Source organism: Nematolebias whitei, chromosome 16 (assembly GCF_014905685.2).
Source record: "Nematolebias whitei isolate Nwh7 chromosome 16, NemWhi1, whole genome shotgun sequence".
Lineage (NCBI taxonomy): Eukaryota > Metazoa > Chordata > Actinopteri > Cyprinodontiformes > Rivulidae > Nematolebias > Nematolebias whitei.
This window is the reverse complement of record NC_056513.1, coordinates 2,577,702-2,600,481: the sequence shown is the minus strand read 5'-3', so window position 1 is coordinate 2,600,481 and position 22,780 is coordinate 2,577,702. Positions and strand designations below refer to the sequence as shown.

At 41.1% G+C, this 22,780-nt stretch overlaps 1 protein-coding gene across 1 annotated transcript in view; it reads left to right on the top strand.

Moving 5' to 3' along the window:
• The window catches only part of LOC119423019 (P2X purinoceptor 3-like), a 25,906-nt gene extending 15,266 nt beyond the window's left edge, over positions 1 to 10,640 (top strand). The window contains 7 exon segments of the mRNA XM_037690431.1: positions 26 to 77; positions 344 to 398; positions 401 to 540; positions 3,210 to 3,303; positions 4,495 to 4,560; positions 8,361 to 8,438; positions 10,308 to 10,640. Of these exon segments, the coding sequence (XP_037546359.1) occupies positions 26 to 77; positions 344 to 398; positions 401 to 540; positions 3,210 to 3,303; positions 4,495 to 4,560; positions 8,361 to 8,438; positions 10,308 to 10,427 (605 nt within the window). The 3' untranslated portion in view covers positions 10,428 to 10,640.
• The last annotated feature ends 12,140 nt before the right edge of the window (positions 10,641 to 22,780 follow it).

The following is a 22,780-nucleotide window of genomic DNA, read 5'->3' as shown; positions in this document are numbered from 1 at the left end:
TTTGTACTGTGGTATCATGCTGTAGTGGTATTTGTACTGTGGTATCAGTACACCTATGATTATTGGTATGCATACAGGTAATCAGAACTGATATCTTTTGTTTCTTTAACAGCCTGTTGTTGCCCCTCTCTAAACTTTATGAGATGTGTTGCTACCATTAAATTTACCCTATTAAAAAAGTAAACATTTCTTAGTTTAAACATTGATTATGTTTACTTTGACATAATGAATGACTTATGAGTTCATGACTATTGCAAATAAATGCATTCTGTTTTTATTTACATTTTACACAACATCCCAACTTTTTCAGAAGTGGAGTTGTACACATGGTCTGTCCTGTCAGGATTCATGACTTGGTGGAATTCAGTCAAATGTATTTTTCTCATATTGATCAATCTGCCAGGGTGGAGTGATTGGAATAAAGATTAGTTGGATGTGTGATCTCGACAAGTCGGATGACCAGTGCAAGCCTGCATACTCGTTCACTCGGCTGGATGCCATGTCACAGAAAACCTCTGTCTCACCTGGATACAATTTCAGGTCAGTAAGTACTTAAAAGTCTGGCTGCAGCCAAAAAACTGAGTCACATGACATGAACTAGTACCTGCCAGGTGTCAGGGTAAAATTACTATTAACAATCATTAGATCATTATATTATAGATGTGTGGAGGGACTTGTACTTTACCCACTTTTCAGCCCCTCACTCAGCTTATTCTAGGATAGATTATTTATTTGTATTTAACTCTGATAGATTTAGGATAAACTACTCTCAGATATCCACAAACTGTCGGACCATAGTCCCGTTATCTTACTAGTCAACTTGAAAAATGAAACAAAGAGGACTTTGTGGAAATTAAATATATATATTCTCAATTCTCCCAAAACAATAGAAAAACTGCAGCGTGATATACAATATTATTTAGAACTTAATGACAATGGAGAAAGTTCAATAACAATCCTGTGGGATACTTTAAAAGTGTCTTAAGGGGAAAAACAACTCCTGGACTTCATACATGAAAAAGTGTAGAGGAAAGAAATTGTCAGACTTGCAGACAAGACTAAAGTTGCAACTTATAGCAGGAAAACCAATACTCAAATAAGATCAGGAATTAAGAAAATACAGGGTGAAATAGACAACATTTTGGAAATACAAAAGAAGTTCATATTCTTAAAACAAAGAAATGTTGGAGTTGGTGCAAGATCAGCCAAAATACTAGCTTATAAACTGCACAAGCAACAAATGGAAAATGTGATTCACAAAATTAGAAATCCTAAAACAAATAATATAGAGAATACAAGGAGAGGAATTAAATAATGTTTAAAATAATTCTACCAAGAATTATTAACTCAACCCCCAGCTGCAAGCGAGGAGCACGTTGATGACTTCTTAAATGGCCTAGATTTACCAAATGTCAAAAATTTGCAAAATGAAATGCTAGAAAGTCCAATTACGGTGAAAGAGCTGAACTTGGGTATATCCAGATTAAAATCAGGGAAGACTCCAGGATCCAATGGATTCACAGGAGAGTGGTACAAATGTCTGAAATCAAGCCTGTCACCATTATTACTACAAACATTCAACTGGGTTTTACAGACTGGAGAAATTCCACCTTCCTGGAGAGATACTCTAAATGGTAAATGGACTGTACTTATATAGCGCCTTTGTAGCTTATCGAGATACTCAAAGTGCTTTCCACTACAATCTGTGCCTCATTTACCCGTTCATACAGCTCTATACTAGATCTATACAAAGCTAATTGAACAAATCATTCTAAAGAGACTAATCAGAGCTTTATCACATTCAAACACTGATGGGACACACATCAGAGGTGATGAGGGGTTCAGTGTCTTGCCCAGGGACACTTCGGCATGTGACTGCTGGTGGATTCGAACCCCCAACTCTTGCATTAGAGGACGACTGCTCTAACCACTCAGCCACAGCTGCTCCTACTCTAATTTCAGTTATTCCCAAAGATGGTAAGGATAGACAAGAATGTGGAAACTATAGGCCTATAAGTGTTCTTAAAATAGATTATAAAATCTTTATGCTATCCTAGCACGTAGATTGGAAAACACACTACCAAGTGCTAATTAACATCAATCAGACCGGCTTTATACATCAAAGGCAAACAATAGATAATATGACATTCCATTATAACATTAAAATGACATTACCTATTATAGATCAAATAAAACAAAAAACACTAAAACTTTAATAGTTGGACTCGACACAAAAAAGGCATTTGATTCTGCATGATGGCTTTTTTTTTTTTTTTTTACCTATAAAGTCCTTGTGAAGTTTGCAATACATGATAAATGAATTAGAGTACTTCAATCCTTATATTCCAGACCAACAGCTTGGATAAAAATCAACGGCAATCTTTTGGCCTCTTTTGTACTAGAACAGGGAACCCATCAGGACTGACCAATCTCTCCAGTTCTATTTGCAATATTTATTGAGCCTTTGGGACAAGTAAAAAGACAAAGAAGTGAAATTAAGGGAGTGACAATAGCAGGAGTTGAACACAAGGTGGCGACGTTTGCTGATGATGTGCTGGTCTACATGGAGGACAGAGAAATAATTTATAGATCTAATGTACTTACTGAAAAAGTTTGGAAATCTGTCGGGCTACAGTGATACTACGAATAACAGCATTGTAAGAAGGTGACAAATGGACACGGAGGCCTTGATCACTAAGCCCTCTGTGAATAACAAGCGGCCATCATGGCACTAACGATCGGTCGTTAGGCTGATGGTCCTCCGTTATCATGTGAACAGCTAGTTCTGGATGTGACCAGTAAACTGGTTGATCCACTATGAGAAGGTGCTATTTATAAGACTGAGTTTATTGCAGGTCTTCGGACTGATGAAGTCCTTTGGATAAAAGAAAAAATGTTTCAACAAGAAGAATTCATCCAGAGGACCTGACTTAACTTTGTTAGATATTTGTCATAAACGCTGTATCGGCTGAGCATGCATCAGGATATTTGTATCGTCTGATGTAACTGTAACAAGGGGCTTGGAAACGGTTAAAAGGAGACTACGGTTTTTTGTCAGTAAAGATCAATGTCCTCTAAAATGGGGGTGGGGGGATCTACTAACTTGTGGAGTGAGTAGATGTGAGTATAAATGTGAAAATAATCTACAACAATTTAACATTGACGTAATCCATTCAGATTATTTTGCTGTAATGGGTTTGTCTGTACAGATTTGCAAAATACTTCAAGATGGAAAATGGGACGGACTACCGCACTCTGGTCAAAGCCTTTGCCATTAGATTTGACGTCATTGTCAATGGAAATGTGAGTACTGTATACGTTTTCATCTTTTATCAAAGTTTGAGTTTCAACAATCGATACAAGAACTAACCCTTCATCCATTTTCTGTACATGGATAATGTTCAAAGTCATGAGTGGCTAGTGCCTATCTCTAACAGGAGGGAGGCAGGGCGCCCTTGATGGCATTTTCATCAAACGATTAATACAAGATCTAATTCTATTCAATACAAAACTGTTTACCAAAAGAATAAAAAATATTTATTGCTCTACCACACTAATTCGGTGCTTGTGAAGCTCCAGGTCAACTCATACTTTGTCCGTTTTAAACTTTTGCAGCTCTGGTAACTATATATTTGACTTTTTAGTCTGCACTCATTTAACCCTGCTTCATACTCACCTTGGCTCATAGGCACCCTAATTAGTTTTTAGAACTAATAAAAATCACTATTGAAATTGTAAACCAGGCTGGGGTCTGACCCTTTATACTAGTATATACCACCGGAACAAATTCAATCAATAACTCCTCCTGTCATTATTGATCCATCCATTTTTGGGAGGCCTAGACCCACCGGGCCGTGGTTTGAACCGACGACCTTCTTCTTGAGAGGCAACAGCTCTACCAACTGAGCCACCGTGTCGCCCACTTGACTTTTTAGCTGTGTATAAGTAAAAGTTTTGTCCTGGCCGACACTGCAAAATGTTTCTACCATGATGAAAACATTTGAACAATGAAAACTTGTTTGAAGGGTGAAAAACAAATAAAAACACAAGACTAAGTCATTGGAGCAAAGTGAGAACTAAACACAAAAGCAACAACAGTGTAAGACGAGACAGGGCAGAGACTGTTTTTGCACTAAATGGACATTTTAAAGTTTCACAATGGGCACGTTTTGGAGCTGTTCATCCAATCACAGCGACCTCATTTAAATAAAGGCGAGCATTTAGATTACATTCAGTCACTGAAATTTATATACGCTTGGAAGATGGGGCTTAACATAACCCAGACAAAAGAAAATGGGAGAAGCATTAACTTGATTCAAAGAGGAAATATCCAAATAAACTGGAACGAACCATTGAGGTTTAGTGAACTTTGGATTTTACATTAAATTAACCTTGTAAATAAATTCCAGTTTGGTAATATATGGATTCAGTTCATATCTGTGCTATCAGTGGACTGTAAACCTGTTAATTTTCACCAATGTTTTTCTTTTACAGGCTGGAAAGTTTAACATGATCCCTACACTCATAAACATTGTGGCTGCATTCACATCAGTGGGAGTGGTAAGTGGTACTAACATCCATCTATTATCTTTTACCCGCTTCTTCCATTTTGGGTCATGGGGGTCGCCGGTGCCCATGTCCAGCAATCGCTGTGCGAGGGGTGGGGTACACCCTGGACAGGTCTCCAGTCCATCACAGGGCCACATAGAGACAAACAACCATTCACTTTCTCACTCTCACCTAGGAACAATTTAGTTACCATTCAGCCTAACATGCATGTTTTTGGTCTGTGGGAGGAAACCGGAGTACCCGGAGAGAAAATCCACGCATGCACGGAGAGAACATGCAAACTCCACCCAGAAAGGCCCCTGGACCGGGATTTGAATCAGGGACCTGCTCGCTGAGAGGCAGCAGCTCTACCAGTTGTGCCACTGTGCTGCCCTGGTACTAACATACCTTTCATATTATTTTTTGCTATTTATTTCCACTAACACAAAAAAATAGCTATAATTAATATATATTACAGCTCAGCTAGGGCACATAAATTGGTGCTAACCTTCAAACAACTTCAATTACACAATGAGCAAGGGACATAATATCAAAGCCTTGCCGGCTTGGACATAGTTTGGATTAATAAAGTCTGTGTCAGATATTGGGGAATCACGGCATTCTGGTGAGAAATGGTCTACTGGAACAGGACATGCATGGACAAGGACAGAGAAATTAACACTGTGTAACAACTTAACAATATTATTATGCAAGCCAGCCTAGAAAGAGGAGCTATATGGAAAGGATGTGGGAACTATGGAAACTGCAATACCCTTCATTCAAGTTGACTCAGAAACAACATTGGACCCAGTATTCCACCAACGGCAAGAGGGAGCCAGGACAACAGGTCAGGGGGCCATAGACCACCATCCTCACCATCGGAGTATGGGTACCCAGCCCCATTGAAAAGTCCTGAGGGACTGAATGCAAGGACAGCTGATCAGATAATGAAGACTGTGACCAAGCTAAGCCACGTTGCCATTGATAAGTTTGAATCCACTCAGCTCTCGTCTTATTGATTCTTCTCAGGTATAGGTAATTTGCCACTGCGACTTGTTTCCCTGTTCTTTGGGTGGGCTCACCAATGCATAGTGGGCAGAATCGTAACTGTTCATAGTGTTTGAGCCACTCTGCCCATTGTGGTACTGAATTGTCCTATAATTGTACTTCTTTTTTTTTTTTGCTTATCCTGGCACTGCTCATAAGTCTGGGTGTAGCCATGCTGTGCCATCATCTCTGATATCTCTCTGTAAAAGTGTTAACCTGTGGTGCTGTTCGTCAACACAGTCAGAGAGGAAATGGCATTTCAGAGGAAATAGAGTTTCAGATGTACTTTGCAGTTTTGCTGGATGGTTCATCCAGTTACAAAGCTCAGCTGACCAATCAATGGCTGCTGTCTGCTTACTTCAAAATCAGCATCTTGGAGCAGTCCACTTGAACCCTCAAATAAGATGGTCCCATAAACCGGGCTGAGTGGGAGTGGGTACCGGCAGTGGGCAGACCCATAACTGGTGCAGTGTGGTGCAGAACCGATGAGAGTTGAGACAGTGGTAAAGCACCATTAGACATAATCTGCACCCCTTGCCAAGGCTAAGTGACAATTCACTTCCAAGGTGACAAAGTACCTTCTGAAAGTTTGCTAGAAGATGTGAATGCAGTATTGCTAAGTATATCTACTGACACCATCACAGAAATCAGCAAGAAGAGCTTAACCTATACACCACAGCAACAGTGATCCTTGACTTGCTTGGCTATAAGTTCAAGCCTACAATGAATAAGCCATGGATAACAACTACAGTCAGAACAACAGGAAGGTGCAATGAATATAGACCTATGGACCACCACCAGAAGGGAACTAGCACCAATACCACAGGAGCCAAGCACCAGATACTGGTCAACAGAACCAGTTTGAGACTGTAAAATCAGACACACAAACCTGTGCACTGTCTGGATAGACTACATGAAAGCCTATGACTTGATGCCACACACACATGGATACTGGAGTTCTTGACACAATGTTGATACAACATAAACAAGAACTCAATGGGAATGTGAAAGACAACTCTAGAGGTCAATTCAAAGCCAATTGAACAAGTCAGCATCAAATGTGGCATATACCAAGGCGATGCTTTGTCCCCACTCCTGTTCTGCATATACATTAACCCTCTCAGCCAGATCATTGAAAAGAGTGGCAATGGATACTGGTTCCAAAGTGAATCATCAGTCACCTCTTCTGAATGGATAACATCAAGTTGCATGCCAAAAATGAGTAAGATATCAACTCACTGATCCACCTCACCAGGATATACAGCAAGGACATTGGAATATCATTTGGACTGGATAAATGCAGTTGAGTGTCACGTAAGATTGCAGATGTCCAGGACATCTACAAATACCTTAGAAAACCATAGGCCAATGACAATCATGATGAGGCTGCAAGAAGTTCAGCCACAAGTACCTACAGAGTGTTAGGCAGGTCCTGAAGAGACAGCTGAATGGCAACAACAAAGTCTGAGCCATCAACATGTATGTGGTGCCAGTCATCAGATGCCTAACTTGTATAATAGCCTGGTCAAAGGAGAAGATAGAAACCACTGATATCAAGACTTGAAAGCTCATCACAGTGCATAGAGTTTCATCCCAAGTCCAGCACCCTGAGACTATACACTGAGAAAGAAGGGAGGCAGAGGATAGTGATCATCTGAGCCACTATACAGGATGAAACAACTGAGGGCCTGGAGTACATCAAGAGGATACCATCAATGATGAACTGATAGGTGATTGTCTCAGGCAGCAGCAGAAACCCAAATAATGCCCTCTACAGCACGTACCACTGGAAGACTAAGGAAGTGGCTGATATCAACAAATCCTACGCATGGCTAGAGAGGGCTGGACTGAAGGACAAAGGCACTAATAATGACAGGACAAGAGCAATAGAGGCTGAGGTCTAACATACCAGACAAGACCCAAGATGTCCGCTGTGCATAGATGCCCCTGAGACAGTCCAATACATAATAGCAGGATAGAAGATCCAGTCCGATAAAGCATACATGGAAAACCACAAGCAAGTGGCTGGAACAGTAAACAGGAATATCTGTACCTAGGATGGACTTGAGGTCCCACAGTCAAAGAGGGAGATGCTACCAAGGGTGGTGCAGAAAGGAAGGGCTAAGATACTGCGGGACTTACAGATCCAGACCAACAAACAGGTGGTGACTAACCAACTGGACATTGTGGTGATCGACAAGCTTGTGGAGAGCACAGTGGTGAAAGATAAAGCAATCCCAAGTGACTGTAACATTAGAAAGAAGGAGCATGAAAAGTGTGAAAAATACCAAGGACTAAAAGAGGAAATACAGAAGTTGTGGAGAGTCAAGGTGTCAGTAGTCCCTATTGTTACTAGAACACTTGGTGCTGTGACCCCCAAATTGGAGGAATGGCTCCAACAGATCCCAAGAACAACCCCAGAGATCTCTGTTCAGAAGAGTACAATCCTAGGAACGTCTAAGATGCTACGCAGAACCTTCAAGCTCCAGACCTCTGGTAGAAGACCGAGGTTTGAAAGTGAGGTGGAATTGCCCAAGTGCAAGAGTTGGACAGGCTCGAATGTTGTTTTTTTATTTATAAACTTTGTGTAGCTACACTTTCACCTTTGTGGGGTTTTATTTACTACGAAATAATTTTGAACTGTTAAATGTTTAAAATACATTGATCTTCTTGGATGTAAAATTGCATGTCTTTGTACCATATTGTGTCATGAAACAGGTGAGTTTAACATTATTGTTTGTCTGTGTCATTCTTTTATTCTACAGGGCACAGTGTTGTGTGATATAATACTGCTTAACTTCCTGAAAGGAGCTGAGCAGTACAAGGCCAAGAAGTTTGAGGAGGTAAAATACCAGGCTCTTAAGATGAACAGGCAGCAGAAATTGTATTCAATTAGATATAAATATTAATTTAAACAGGAAGCAAGCTGTGTTTTATTTGTTATAACATGCGAGCTGACGTTCAAATAAATTAGTTTATTTAGATTTTTTTATGCCTGTTCATTGTTTTATCTACTGTTGATGTGGTGGAGCTAGATTTATTAAAATAATTTGCAGGACCTAAAAGTATCAGGTAACTAGAATGTTGCTGATACGTTAGTGGTGGATAACGTGTTGTTTACACTAGAGTGCCTTTTATTTATTTATTTGTTTGTTCATTTGTATGTTTATATATTTATTTAATTATTTATCTATTTATTTGTTTATTAGCTTATTTATTTATTTGTTTGTTTCATTCAATACATTTTCTTAATATATTTCAAAGGACTCGTTTAAATCATTCCACTAGACTCTGAGTTTTCATAAATAATTTATGAAGCAGATGATAGACTCAAGGCTGAGCATTCCTTGAAGGAATGCATATCACCCACTGCCTATCAAGGCCATTGTGTGATGAGAAGCAACAGGGTCAGAGCCGTCCATATTCATATACATCCATCCATCCATATTCATATCCATCCATCCATATTAATTTCCATCCATACATCCATCCATCCATATTCATATCCATCCATCCATATTCATATCCATCCATCCATCCATCCATCCATCCATATTCATATCCATCCATCCATCATCCATATTTATATCCATCCATCCATCCATCCATATTCACATCCACCCATCCATTATCTTTCCCCGCTTCTTCCTTTTTCAGGTCACTGGTTCCCATGTCCAGCAATCACTGTGCGAGAGGTGGGGTACGCCCTGGACAGGTCTCCAGTCCATCACAGGGACACATAGAGACAAATAAGACAAACAACCATTCACTCTCTCTCTCACCTAGGGACAATTTAGAGTTACCAATCAGCCTAACATGCATGTTTTTGGTCTGTGGGAGGAAACCGGAGTACCCGGAGAAAACCCACACATGCGTGGAGATAACACGCAAACTCCACACAGAAAGGCCCCGGGACCAGGATTTGAACTGGTGACCTTTTCACTGAGAGGCACCAGCTCTACCAACTGAGCCACCGTGCCACCCCAGGGTCATAGCCATTTTGGTCAATCTTTGAAAATAACATTATGCATCATGCAATACCATGAGATATTATGTTGTGACAGACTTTCAGTTACAACTGCACCAACTGTAGCTCATGTAGAACTGACTGAATCATAGTATTTTTAATTCACTTGTGTGAGGCTCTGTCTTCTTGTGTGTGTCCCTCTTGTGTTCGTTCCTGCTCCTCAGTGTTTCTTCCTCGTGTAATCAGCTCCTGCCTCCGCCTCCTGTTGTCCTGCCCAGGTGTTGTCGTTTGTCTGTCGTTAACGTCCCTGTTTAGGTCTGGTCCCGTGTTCCTCGTTGTTTGGGCGTTTCCATGTCTCCCTCCATGTTCCGTGTTCCCAGCATCATGCAAGCTTGCTGTCCCATCAGCCTTTTGTTCTTAGTAATAAATTATTTCTTACTTTGATTCTCAGAGTCTACGTGTTCTGTCTGCAAACGGGTTCTAAACACAGGAAACGTGACAACTTGGCTGTGTCAGCCATCTTGAATCGGGCTATTCCAAACCGGCTAATCAGCTGTAGATGTAAATGAAGCGATTACTAACGGTTGTACGTCTGGAAATGCAAAAGATTAGTGAGGAGGAAATGAAAATACTCAAAACCAAGTGTACCAATATTCTTTTTTAAAATATCTACATTGTGTAACATAACTGGATTATATAAATAATCTTAAAACCGGTCATTATTTGTCTGTGTTTTTTACTGCAGGTGTCAGACAACCCCCTGGACACACAAAATAACGGCTTGTTTCACTCCCAGCTGTCACTCAGACAATCAGCCTTCAAGTCCAGCGACTCAGGAGCATTTTCTATTGAACGCTACAGCTGAACTGAGGAAACACGTTTATTTCCCACCATCGTAGTCTAATCCAGCGCTGAGTTAACTCCAAACACTGACAGATAACAACAATATATAAAATATATGCAAGATAAACGCATGACTGCCTTTGCATGGTAATGTCTGACAAATGACAGCAGCTGAGGATGTTTTCAGCTAGCTCACTTTGAAAATGTTAAATTAGACATGAATTATTGTGGGAAAAGCAAGAGACAAGACAGCTAACAGTATACTGCTTTATTTAATTAGCTTATTTTAAAGGATCCCTTGTGCTTTCTTAATTTATAAGTGTTCAAAACAAACAATCTAATAAATGATTTGTGGTTTTGTTTGTGCGCACGTTTAAATAACCCCTAAATGTTAGTCAAGACACAAAATGACGGCTTGTTTTAACATATTTCTGCTGCTGTCTAAAGTGTTGTAGAGCTGAAACAACATATTTACTTATTTATATTAAAAAATAATATTTATATCTTTACAGATTTGGTGACTTCAGTCCCAGATTGTTTGATTCCATGTTGTCTGCTGCAGATCTTATAATGTTCATCTGTGCCTGATTTGTTCTGCTTCATACCCACAGTTTTAATATTGTTATTATGGAACAATAAGATGGATCTAGGTTGTTGAGGGTTTTGTAGGTTTTGACAGGGAGCCAATGGAGCGAAGCTAAAACTGGAGAGAGATGATCTCTCCCAGTAACTCCAGTTAAGACTCTGGCAGCAGCATTTTGGATCAACTGAAGACGTTTTAAAGAAGTATTTGGACACCCAGATAATACAAAGACCAAGCCCCCACCCCACACACAGACACATCCGAGTGGGACTTCAGGGACTTAAGCAGCAGGTTCTGCCTCCTCATGATGTCAGGACAGACACTGAACATCCCTCGGTGTTGTGTGTCTGCAGCTCCACAGTACGAGGATAAAGACTCCAGGAGGATTCTGGACCTCGACCCAGTGACACATTTCATCCTGTTTGCTCTGTTCTGAGTGGAGACAGGGGCTCCTTGAGCTCTTGTTGTAGACCATCTCAGTGACTTTGGAGAAGAAGTGGTTCATCTCACAGATACTGTATATAATACTTTTAACAAGCTTAGAGTTCTGCTTTCAGCCACACTCACTCAGTTTCTGCATTTTGCTGAACAACAAGTTTGAGATGCGGATTAATTTGTTCGGCATCAGACTTTTTTACCACCACAGAGACAGAACGGTCAGTTCAGATCTGACTGCGAAGTCACCAAGTTAAAGTCAGACCCTGTTTGCCACCTACCAGCAGCTGCACTTTGTCACCATCGTTTTATAAATACTGTTTACTTCATTTTTTATTTTATTTTCTGTTCAGTTTATTCCTTGTGCATCTAATTCCTTCATTCTCCTGTTCCTCTCACTCACACACGTTCCCTGCGATCATTAGTCTCGGTCCCTTATCAATCCAGGCTCTTTAACTCATTCACGCAGCTCATCTTCAGTCTGACATTATGCTTTCATGCCCTGTCTGCTGCTTCTTTGTGCCCCTGGGGTTTTCTTCTCCTGTTGTGTTGTTCGCTGCCACATCAGCCCGTTTTCACTCATTACTTTGTGAACAGTTGCCGTTTTAGTTTCTTCCACCACAAACCGGGACTTGGTTGTTTTAGTTGCTGCCAAAGTCAAATAGTTATTTTATTGTGTTTTTGTTGTTAATCTGCAAATAAAGTGTTGGTTATTTATTTTTGTGTCTGGCTTCATTTTATCCCTGCGGTCATTCCGTCTACTGGGCCGGGGGGAGCTGGGTCGTCAGCCTCCCCAAAGTTCATGCTTAATAATCCAGGCACAAAATCCAACAAAGTTCAGTCAGGTCATCTGGATGGTTTGTTTTTGAGACGTTTCATCCTTCATCCAAATGACTTCATCAGTCTGAGGAGCCACAACAAACTCAGTCCCACAAACAGCACACCCACATAGCAAACCAACCAGTTTATTGGTGATAAGGTGGTTTCTGGGACCCGCCCTCTCCCCCGTCGACTCATGTCATCCACTTTATCCTCATCATCACTTGGAGGAGTTCAAGTATCTGGGTGTCTTGTTCCTGAATGATGGTAGAACAGAAAGGGAGATGGATCACCAAATTGGGGCTTCTTCCTCAATAATGAGGGTGTTGCTTTGGTCAGTCGTGGTGAAGGAAGAGCGGAGTCGATTTACTAAGCTTTTAATTTACTGGCCTATACGTTCTGACCCTTACCTATGGTCATGAAGTTTGCATCCAACATGACTGTAATTAGATACTGACCCCAGGTGGCAAACTGAAGAAAAGACAGAATCTACAAAAATAAATATATTTACAGGTGAGGGTTCAGGGCTGAAAAGGAAGCAGGGACAAGGTGAGTGTTTGAAGATGGTCTTGGATGAATATTATTTAAGGGTTTTGTTTGGTTACTGATAATGTCTTTGTTGTATGAATCAGAGGGGAGTGGTTGAGGTCTTTGGTTCCAGGAGGTGCCAACTTGAAGAGAGGTAAGCACCGTTGGAGAGAGGAACAGGTTGTGTTGGAGCAGAGAGTTGATGATTCAGGCTGGAGGCTTTGGTTGTGGGACACCATCAGAGTGAGTCGAGTCCTGGAAGAGCTAATGCCTAGGAAGTCACTGTAGAAGATAACAAGCACTGTTCTTAGCAAGTTAAAGGTCTGGAGACATAGAGGCTGCCCATTACCTTTACCATTTGAAGAATAACGTCCCAGCGCTGAAGGAGTGTCTGCAGCAGCTTATATACTCCTGCAGAGCAGTCCTCCAAATCAGGATCAGCTGTGAGTGGGTAGCTGATTAGTCTCTGCTGCAGCTGTGGGAGACAGTGAGAGACATGCAGGAACCAGAACTCCCACAGCATCATGACCAAAAGAACAAGAGCCAGGATACAACAGGCCGAAATCAGCTTCCTTCACAGGGTGAGGAGCTCCGACATCCAGAGGGAGCTCAGAGCCGCTGCTTCTCCGCATCGAAAATCAATTGAGGTGGTTCAGGTAACTAATCAGGATCCTCCTGGGTGTCTCTTTTCTGGGCACGTCCCACTGGTAGGAGGCCCTGAAGAAGACCCTGAAGTAGCTGGAGGGACTGTGTTTCTTCTCTGGCCTGGAAACGTCTCGGAGTCCCTCAGGACAGGCTTGAAAGTGTCTCTAGGGAGAGGTATGTCTGGGGTTCACTCCTGGACTTGTTGCCCCCACGACTCAACTACAGATAAGTGGCAGGAGATGGAGAAGAAGAAGTCCAGTTGCTTGTTTTTGAAATTCTTAGAAAATGGATAGAAATATTCACTTGCGTGTGCTTGTTTGTCTGTACCGTTAGCAAAATATTGTGTGAATCACTGAGTGATTTTCAATGCAACTCTCAAAAAGTAACATTAAATTTTGGCGCCAACCCAATTCAAGATGTCCATCACAGCCAAGTGGCATTAGCCAAGACAAAATCACTATAACTGTGAATTTTACAGGGATTTCACTAAGATTTAGTGCAGCTGTGGATGAGAGGCTCTTCAACACGTTCTCCGAGTGCTGACATGACTTATGAGATCTCGCAATATTGCACGAGATTGTAAATATCATATACAAAGTACATGTTTTATAATGCACATCTAATTTTAAATGAGCTCATGACACAAATAATTTTATTGTAATAGCATAAAGAGACTGCACTGTAGATGATCGGGGCCGACGTTAAGCATTTATTTGTGAAGGCGCAGATAGGAGGAGCAGTGCTGATGTCAGCTCTCAGATCAAACAGAACCGTGCCTGGAAAAAAAGGTGAGGGTTCAAAGGTCAGACACTAATTTAGGAAACAACCCATATGTTGAGCAAGCCTGGTCGAACGTGCAGAGCATCTGTTACACATTTACCCAAGAAAGGCCAGTGAGAAAATCAGCTCCTGCTTTTTCTGTTGCTGCCAGGGATTTATAATTACACAGGATGTCTGAGGAAGATTGTTTGGGCCCCCAACACAGCAGAGCGCCCGGATCCACCCAACACAGCACAAACCACACTGTTTTTAAAAGCTACTGTAAAGCTGAGGCTGGGCAGAGAAGGCCAGGAAATCTCTGCAGCGTTTGCCAAAAGCAGACGAAAGACCAACATAAAAAATCTTCTGCCAAATTGACTTTAAAATCTAGATGAATTGCTTTATTCTTTGTTGAAGCTCTTTTGAAAAATCAAAACTAAATGTTAAGAACAGCAATAATTACATCAGTGTTAGCTTTGTGTGGCTCTAATCATTTTTAAGCACTGCAGTTTATAAGTACAACGATGTCACATTCTCCAGAACATTTTTATTGCGTTTTTCAGCGGTCACAATTGAAAATTGAACGTAAAATTAAAAACAGGCAAGTTGTGAAAACCAAAGGAGTATTTTGATTGACAAGAATAACCCCAGGGCTATGGGCTGCAGAATACTCTGCAAAAATCTAGAAACCTGTACTTTCTTTATGTTTATATCTTAGATCCTGGTTTACTGTTTCGTTTTACACTTCATATTTTTGCTATTGTTAAGGTGTAACTGGGACCATGTGTGCATAATTTCATTCCACCTCATGTACCACGTGGTGAAATGACAATAAAAATTGAACTTGTAATTTCTCCAGAGCTGTGAAAAAAGAATGACTTTTTTTGGTTGTTGTTGTTGCAGCTTGTTATTGACTCGCCATAATCAGTGGTTCCCAAACCAGGTCCTTGAGGAACACCATCCTGCATGTTTTAGTTGTTTTCTTGCTCCAACGCACCTGACTCAGTGAATTACTTACTTCCTCGTGTTCTGCAGGAGCCTGTTAATCACCCTTTCATTTAAATCAGATGTGTGAAAGAAGGGAAACAACTGACACATACAGCATGGTGTTCCTCAAGAACCAGGGTTGGGAACCATTGATCTACGTAGAACTTTTTCTCATGACCAGTGCAAGCCCTAACAGCTTATTTGACTCCCTAGGCAAGACTCTGGGTGGCACCCCTGCCCATAAAAACCAGGTGGTCCAATGAAAACAGCTAACAATATAATGAATTTGAGACAGAATATCAAAAGCCTACATGCTACTTGCTAACGTTTGCTGATGGCAGTGAGGGACACCTAGAGTATAACGCCTGTGGAGCGAAACCATTGTACCAGGGTTTGGAATGGATTCTTTTTACTCAATCTATGTTGTTTTATACTCTAGCTACCTCATTCTACTCAAAACTATGCATATTCCAGCTATTTTGAAGTGCATTTTACTAAACTCAAAATACTTCAAATACAAAATTAGTATATTTTTGATCATATAGATAAAGGTAGAACACTGATAACCAGCCTTCAGGCTGAACTTTTTCTGAGACCACACTTGACAACTGCATTACACTAAATTGTTTAATTTTTACACACTGAGCACCATGACACTGTCTTGACAGCATCATCATGTTTGGTAGTTTCAACACCCAGGGATATTACCGAGACACAGGAAACAAACAGTTTGTAAAACAGGTTTTATTTTCAATAATGAAGACACAAGAACACAGGAGGAAGCTGCAGGAGATTGGAGAAACGTTGAGTATTTGACTTGTGAGAATAAAGAGCTTTCTGTCCAGAGAATGTTAGCTGTTTACTTGATGCCATTTCTTGTTACAGGTTTGGAGAATACCAGATGATCCCAGGATGACAGAGAACACCAGGTGAACAGGTAAAGGAAGGACATTTACCATGGTGTGGATAGAAAGAGAAATGGAGTAGGGGTGGTCTTGGAGTTGGCAAAAAATGTAGTAGAGGTGAAGAGTGTGTCAGATAGGGTGATGTGTCTGAAGGTAGAAGTAGAAGGTCTGATGCTAAATGTTGTCAGTGGTTATGCTCCACAGGTTGGATGTGATGAGGAGGAGAAAGATATATTTTGTAAAGATCTGGATGAAGTGATGGAGAGTATTCCCAGGGAGGAGAGAGTGGTGATGGAGCAGACCTGAAGGGACATGTTGGTGAAGGAAACAGAGAATGAGGAAGTGATGGGTAGGTTTGGTGTCAAGGAAAGAAGCCAGGAAGGACAGATGGTGGTGGATTTCACCAAGAGAATGGAAATGGCTGTCGTCAACATCTGTTTCCAAAAGAGGGAGGAGCATAGAGTAAATGAGTTTCCTCTGCAGGGTAGGTGCAGAAGTTCAGTTACCAGGAGAGACTCGGAATAGAACCACTGCTCCTCCACATCGAGATGAGCCAGTTGAGGTGGTTCAGGCATCTGGTAAGGATGCTCCCTGGACGCCTCCCTAGGGAGGTGCTTCGGGCATGTCCGACTGGGAGGAGACCCCAGGGAAGACTCAGGACACGCTGGAGAGACTGTCTCTCAGTTGGCCTGGGAACACCTTGAAGTCCTTCCAGAAGAGCTGGAAGAGGTGGCTGTGGAGAGATGGATGGACCTCCCTGCTCAAGATGCTGCCCCCGAGACCTGACTTCAGAACAAGCAGAAGATGATGGATGGATGTCCTAACCCACTACCCACACTACCCACTCAGTGGCTTCTACTTCCTGCCAGTTCAATGACGTTGCAATGCTAGCATTTCTCTTCCTAGCAGGAATATCCAGGCACCAGGTCCGCGGCTCTCACAGTTCTCTGCTAGCCCTTTTCTCAATAAACCACTTGTCAGATAAAGTCCTCACAGCACTGAGTTCCATTCTTGGTTCTAGCTAATTAATGGCACAGACGTCTCCGGTTGCTTCACCATGTAATTATAGAGCACAGCTGTAGGGTTAGAGCCAACAAAGTTCTTATATAACTCCTAAACACACCATGAACTCTTTTCACATGCTGCAATCTCTTACTTGTTCAGACCCGGTCCTGTTTTGCCCTGAAAATAAGGGGACCTAGGTGGTGTAGAGGTAGGGCAGCCAACTTGGGATCAGAAAGTCCCACATGCTGTGGTGTCTCTGAACAAGACACCCAATCCCCAATTGCCCCCCAGGCACCTACATACATGTAGCTGCCCACTGCTCCACCTGGGTGTCTCTCACGTATGATGGGTTAAATGCAGAGAACTATATTTGCATTTGTATGGGATCATACAATGATGTCAATCTCAGACTTCTCTTCCCTGCACCCAGAACAGGACTGAAAAAAATGACCAAGTTTAGGAAACGATGGAAGAAATCCAGGTGAAATTATGCCATGTTCTTTAAACTGATTTTGATATTCCTGAAAGACTAAAAGCCAGAACATAGTTTTTTTTTTAATCTGATGTTTATTAAATAACACCATTGCTATCAGAAGAAGAATCTCAAAGGCACCAAGCTTTTTCCAGCTTTTCATTAAGAATTCCAACTTCAGAGCCATTCCAGTTAAAAGTTCCAACGCAGAAGCCTGAGACTCCAGCTTCCCAGTAAAACTGGATCACAGCATTATTCCAGCTACCAGCAGGGCAAACAGGAAGTGACACAATACGACTTACCGTAAACATCAGCCCATCAGAAAGACCAAGACCAATATGATTGTCACTTTTATAGGACTTTTACTTTCCCTCTGTAGAGCAGTGTTCACACCCAACATCGACTTCCATTGTATGAGCTCAAAGTATCCTCAAAACTAGACGTGAAAGCTCTTTTAAACATGACATGTCTCTTTTATGAAACACTGTGGTAAAGACTCTCAAGTCGTCAAGGTCAATAAAAAAGATTAAAAAACAAAAACAACTTGACTTTTATTCTGAATCTGAAGACTTCCCTTTACAATGGTTGCATTCCCATTCGAGGGAAATATTATTGTAGGAGCAGGTGATAAATAAATACATATATTTGTGAATGGGTATTAGGCCACGTGGGTAATCAGCTGTCTATATAGTAGGAACCTTTTCTTTGAGAGTCAGGTGTTCCACCCGAAAGGGGGAGACAGTTTTTTGACCGCTGAATATGAACTAGATGTTGTAAACAGATGGAAACGTTGCGGAAATATGTATTGCCTTTAAATGGACACAGATGAAACACAAAAAATAAATGGTTTACCTGCAAACGAGCAAGGACGGCTCTGACTTTTAATTCATCTGGTGGATCACCTCAGTGGCTTAAAGCACTGGCTTGGCCTCTACATTTATTGAATCCATTTTGAAATAAGGCTATAACAACAATTTAACTTTAACAGCAATATAACAGTAAAAGTAGAACAACAATATAAATTTAACAACAATAACTGAGGTCAGGGTCCTCAGTCGGAAAAGGGTGTTCTCTTCGGGTTGAGGGTGAGGTTCTGCTTCAAGTGGAGGAGTTCAAATATCTCAAGGTTTGGTTCATGAGTGAGGAAGACCGGCACGTGAGATTGACAGACAGATCCTGCTCTCTACAGTTTTAATGTTCTCCAGACCCAAACTTCAGAGTCAAGGACGAGAAGACTTGGGCGAAGATGGATGCTGAGCTTTGAGTGAAGGACAGCTGAATAAACAAAAAGAACACGAGAGGGAGGAAGATGAAGAGGAAGGAGGCGGGAGAAACCCGGAGTTTTTCTGAGTGTGCCACAGAATTTGAGTGAACCCATTAATCTCTGGCCACTGGCTCTCAGGGCTCTCTGGGTGTTGAATTTCAGCGACGGATGAAAAGAAATGAGCTGGCTGGGATGGAAGCTGAGGCTGACCTGGTACCAAAGAGGAACTGGCCTGAAAAATAGAAACCACATAGATCTGGATCTGGTTTGGACTGGCTGATTGGCTGGCAAGACATCTAAAGAAAAAGCACTCTACAGACTCCTAGAGTTGTTTAACTCGTCCACTTTTTATTTTTGCTCTCGCATTTAAAGGAATGTTACGGTAAGGCAGAAGTCCTGTTGGTCTGAACCACAACGTGTCCCCCCCACAGGTTTTACATCAAAACGACCGGCTCAGCACCGTGATGTGTGCCATTACTTTTATTGGCGTTTTCAGTTACCACGACGACGTAACTTGCAAATTGTTCTAATTGAAAAACACTGACAGAACTCTTCACAGCCTTTAACTGTCACTGTGAGGTCACATGACCAGGAGGGAAGAGGTCTCTGATCAACTTTTGGAGCCATTTTGGATCAAGATGGCTGCCCCAGCTAACTTAGAAAACCCAGAATTGACTACAACTCAGTCATTCTTTGAGATACTGAGCTGAAATTTGGTTTGGTGATAACTGACATCCAGTTGTTCTACATTCCTAACGCAAATGAAAAATCCAAGATGGCTGCCTGAGCCAAAAAGGAAAAATGCAATAACTCAGCTATTTTAAAATACATCGAGTTGAAGTTTGGTGTGGTTGTAGCTGACAGAGATACACAACACATTCTGAATTCAAATCTAAAAATGCAAGATGGCCGCCTGAGCTAAGCACTATAAATCAGCCATTTTTAGATATTAAGCAGAAATTTGGTGTGGTGGCAGCCGAGAGCGAAATGCAGCACATGGTACTGTTCAATCAAAATTTAAACATGGCTGCACCGTGGCAGTCCCCATCAGTTTCTCCAGGAACTTTCTAGTTGAGACCTCATGATACTAAAATACTCTTTTTGTCACAACAGAAGCCCAGTAAGTCAATTTAAAGCATCCTATGGTTTCTAAGATAAAACTTTATGTAACAACACGGCTCCCAGAAACTGACTAATCAAAATTCATATAGACGGTTTTGTTGCGTTGTACAAAACCTAAATATGTATTTAATTTGATCTTTATTTAATGCTGAAAATTTATTTGCAAACTCCTCATGTTTTCTTTGAGTTTACTGTAAAAAAAAAAAAGGAAATACCTACTTGTTTAAAATAAATGTGTATTCAAGTATCAATATTTTATATCTTGGTTAAATAAATTCTAGACGCCCCAGCTTCATTTTGGTGTGCATTTTTATTTTCTTCTAGATATTTGGACCTCATCGACATAAATAATAATCTTTTTGACCAATTAGTAATTGGAAAAATTTAAATATAATTAACATATAGATTCCTAACAAGTGCCCTGAATAAGAATGATAAAATAAAATGCAGGACAGCCATTGTCCCCTTATGTGAACATTGGTCTCAGGAGGGTTAAAAAATATAAAAAATGGGTTTTAAGGCATTAATAATGTAGGTTTTTATTGGTTTTAGACAATATAGCATATTTTTCATTATAAAATGTAAAAAAACTAATCTAAATATGGTTTAAATGAACGTTAACTCATCCAACAATTGTAAATATTGTAAATACCTCTACACAAGACAAGGTCCAGAGGTGTACTGGAAGTCAGACATGTAAAGAAGTAGGAGAGAACAGTGCCCTGTGGTGCTCCAGAGCTGCTGACCAGTGTCTAATGTTTATCTGTTCAACCGGCCGTACTTTGGTCTCTGTGAGTTAATCAATAACTCATCTCACCGGGTGCAGGTCCACACCATCACACAAGACGTGGTCGGGGTGTTAAAGGTGCTGGAGAACTCAAAGAACATGGCTCTCGTTGCACCACAGATGAAATGCACCCTGTAGAGGACGGCACCCACTTTTCTCTGCTAAATGAGCTCGACCAAGACATTTTTGATATTCGGATGAGAAGGACAATGCTGATAATCGATATATTGGCTGAAATTTTTTTATCTTTGTCCACCACCAAGGATTTCAGTAAACAGCTACTTTAAATGTGCTTTAACACTTGAAGTCTTGAAACAGTCTTCCTAACGTGTGTTGGTATTTTCTATCCTCCACTATTCACCATAGAGTTATCAAGTGTGTTACAAAAATATAAATTAAAGAAACACCGTCCTGTTCAGTGTTTAAACAGTCACGTACGGTGAAGGTCTGATTAGTATTGACCGCAGTTTATTTTTCTTTGCAGAGAAGTAAAGATTTCAGACAAACATTTCATCGAGGACGACAAAGATAACGTTACTGATATATTTTTACCTCTACGTGAAATTTATGGTTCTGGATAACGTTTTACAAGGAAATAGCCTATGCTAGGTTAGCTTGCTAACTTGAGGGGCACGTAGCTAATGACGAGCGGAATGGAGGATTGAAGAGAATTTAGTATTGTTCTTTTTTTAAATTTTATAGAGCTGCTTTCACATCAGTTCATTTTAAGGCACAACTCAAACGTGTGTGTGACGACATGAGAAAACCAAAAGGAATCCGCTAACGTCTAAAACACAAAATGTTAAATCGTGTCATCTGGACAGATTCTTCTTGGTTGAAACGTTTCGTCTTTCATCCAAAGGACTCCACGAGTGTGAGGCCTGCTACCTTGAGAAGATGCTGCTGAAGCTTTAAGAGTGTCAGTGAAACAAGTCCTGTACCAACATGGGCTGAAAGGACGCGGCAGGGAGGAACCAGTACTCCAGTACAACTTAACAAAACAGTTTAGTTTGAAGACGGACCTTCGTTTTAGGAGTCATGTCCTGTGGTCAGACAAAACTGAGATTGAACTGTGTCGCCATATGACCATCGTTACATTCGAAAGAGAAGGGGAGACGCTTGCACCTTCTCAGCAGTGAGGTATGGAGGTGGAAGCATCATGTTATGGGGGTGTTTTGCTACAGGAGGGACTAGTGCACCTTACTGACTAGATGGCTTCATGAGGAAAGAATGATGTGGAAATATTGAAGCTACATCTCAAGACATGGGCCAGGAGGCTAAAGCTTGGCATGAATGGGTTCTCCAGATGGACAGTGACTCCAAGCATGATGAAATATTAGTTACAAAGTAGCTAACAGACAACAAAGTCCAAGTTTTGGAGCAGCCGTCACAAAACCCTGAGCTCAGTCCCTTTGAAATTTTGTGGGCTGAACTGAAAAGGTGTGAGACCAAGTCGACCTACAAACCTGAGCAACCTGCTGAGAGAAGCTTGTGGAAGGACACCAAAGTTTCACCACCGTCATACACTTTTGAAGGCAACGCTGCAAAATACTAAGAAATTACATGTGGTTTTAAATAACAACTTTGAATAATAAAATAACGTTCTTAAAAAAGATGTAGGTTTCTCAGATCACACTGTTGGTTGCTTTTCAAACTCTCTCTCAGGTCGGAGGCAATGTGTTCGAAATAACGGTCACTAATGGGGTGCCACAAGGCTCAGGTTTAGGACCCACTCTTTTTACAATCTATATAAGTAATGTAGGTCAAAACATTCTTGACGCCTCCTTACATCTCTGTGCCGTCGATACAATTGTTTATTGCCGAGCTAACACAGTTGCCAAGGTTTCCCAGTTTCTACAGTCTGCATTCATCATCCAGTCAGATTTGTTCCATCTCAAACTGGTGCGAAATGCTGACAAACCCAAAGAGATTGTTGTTTTCAAACAAGTTGGTGCCAGCAGTCCTTCCCATCTCATCCATGCTTGGTGTTCCTATTGATTCTGACTAATCTTAAGTGGACTAAATAGGAAAGGTTTGGACTGATTTAATGCCGGAAAGTGAGAG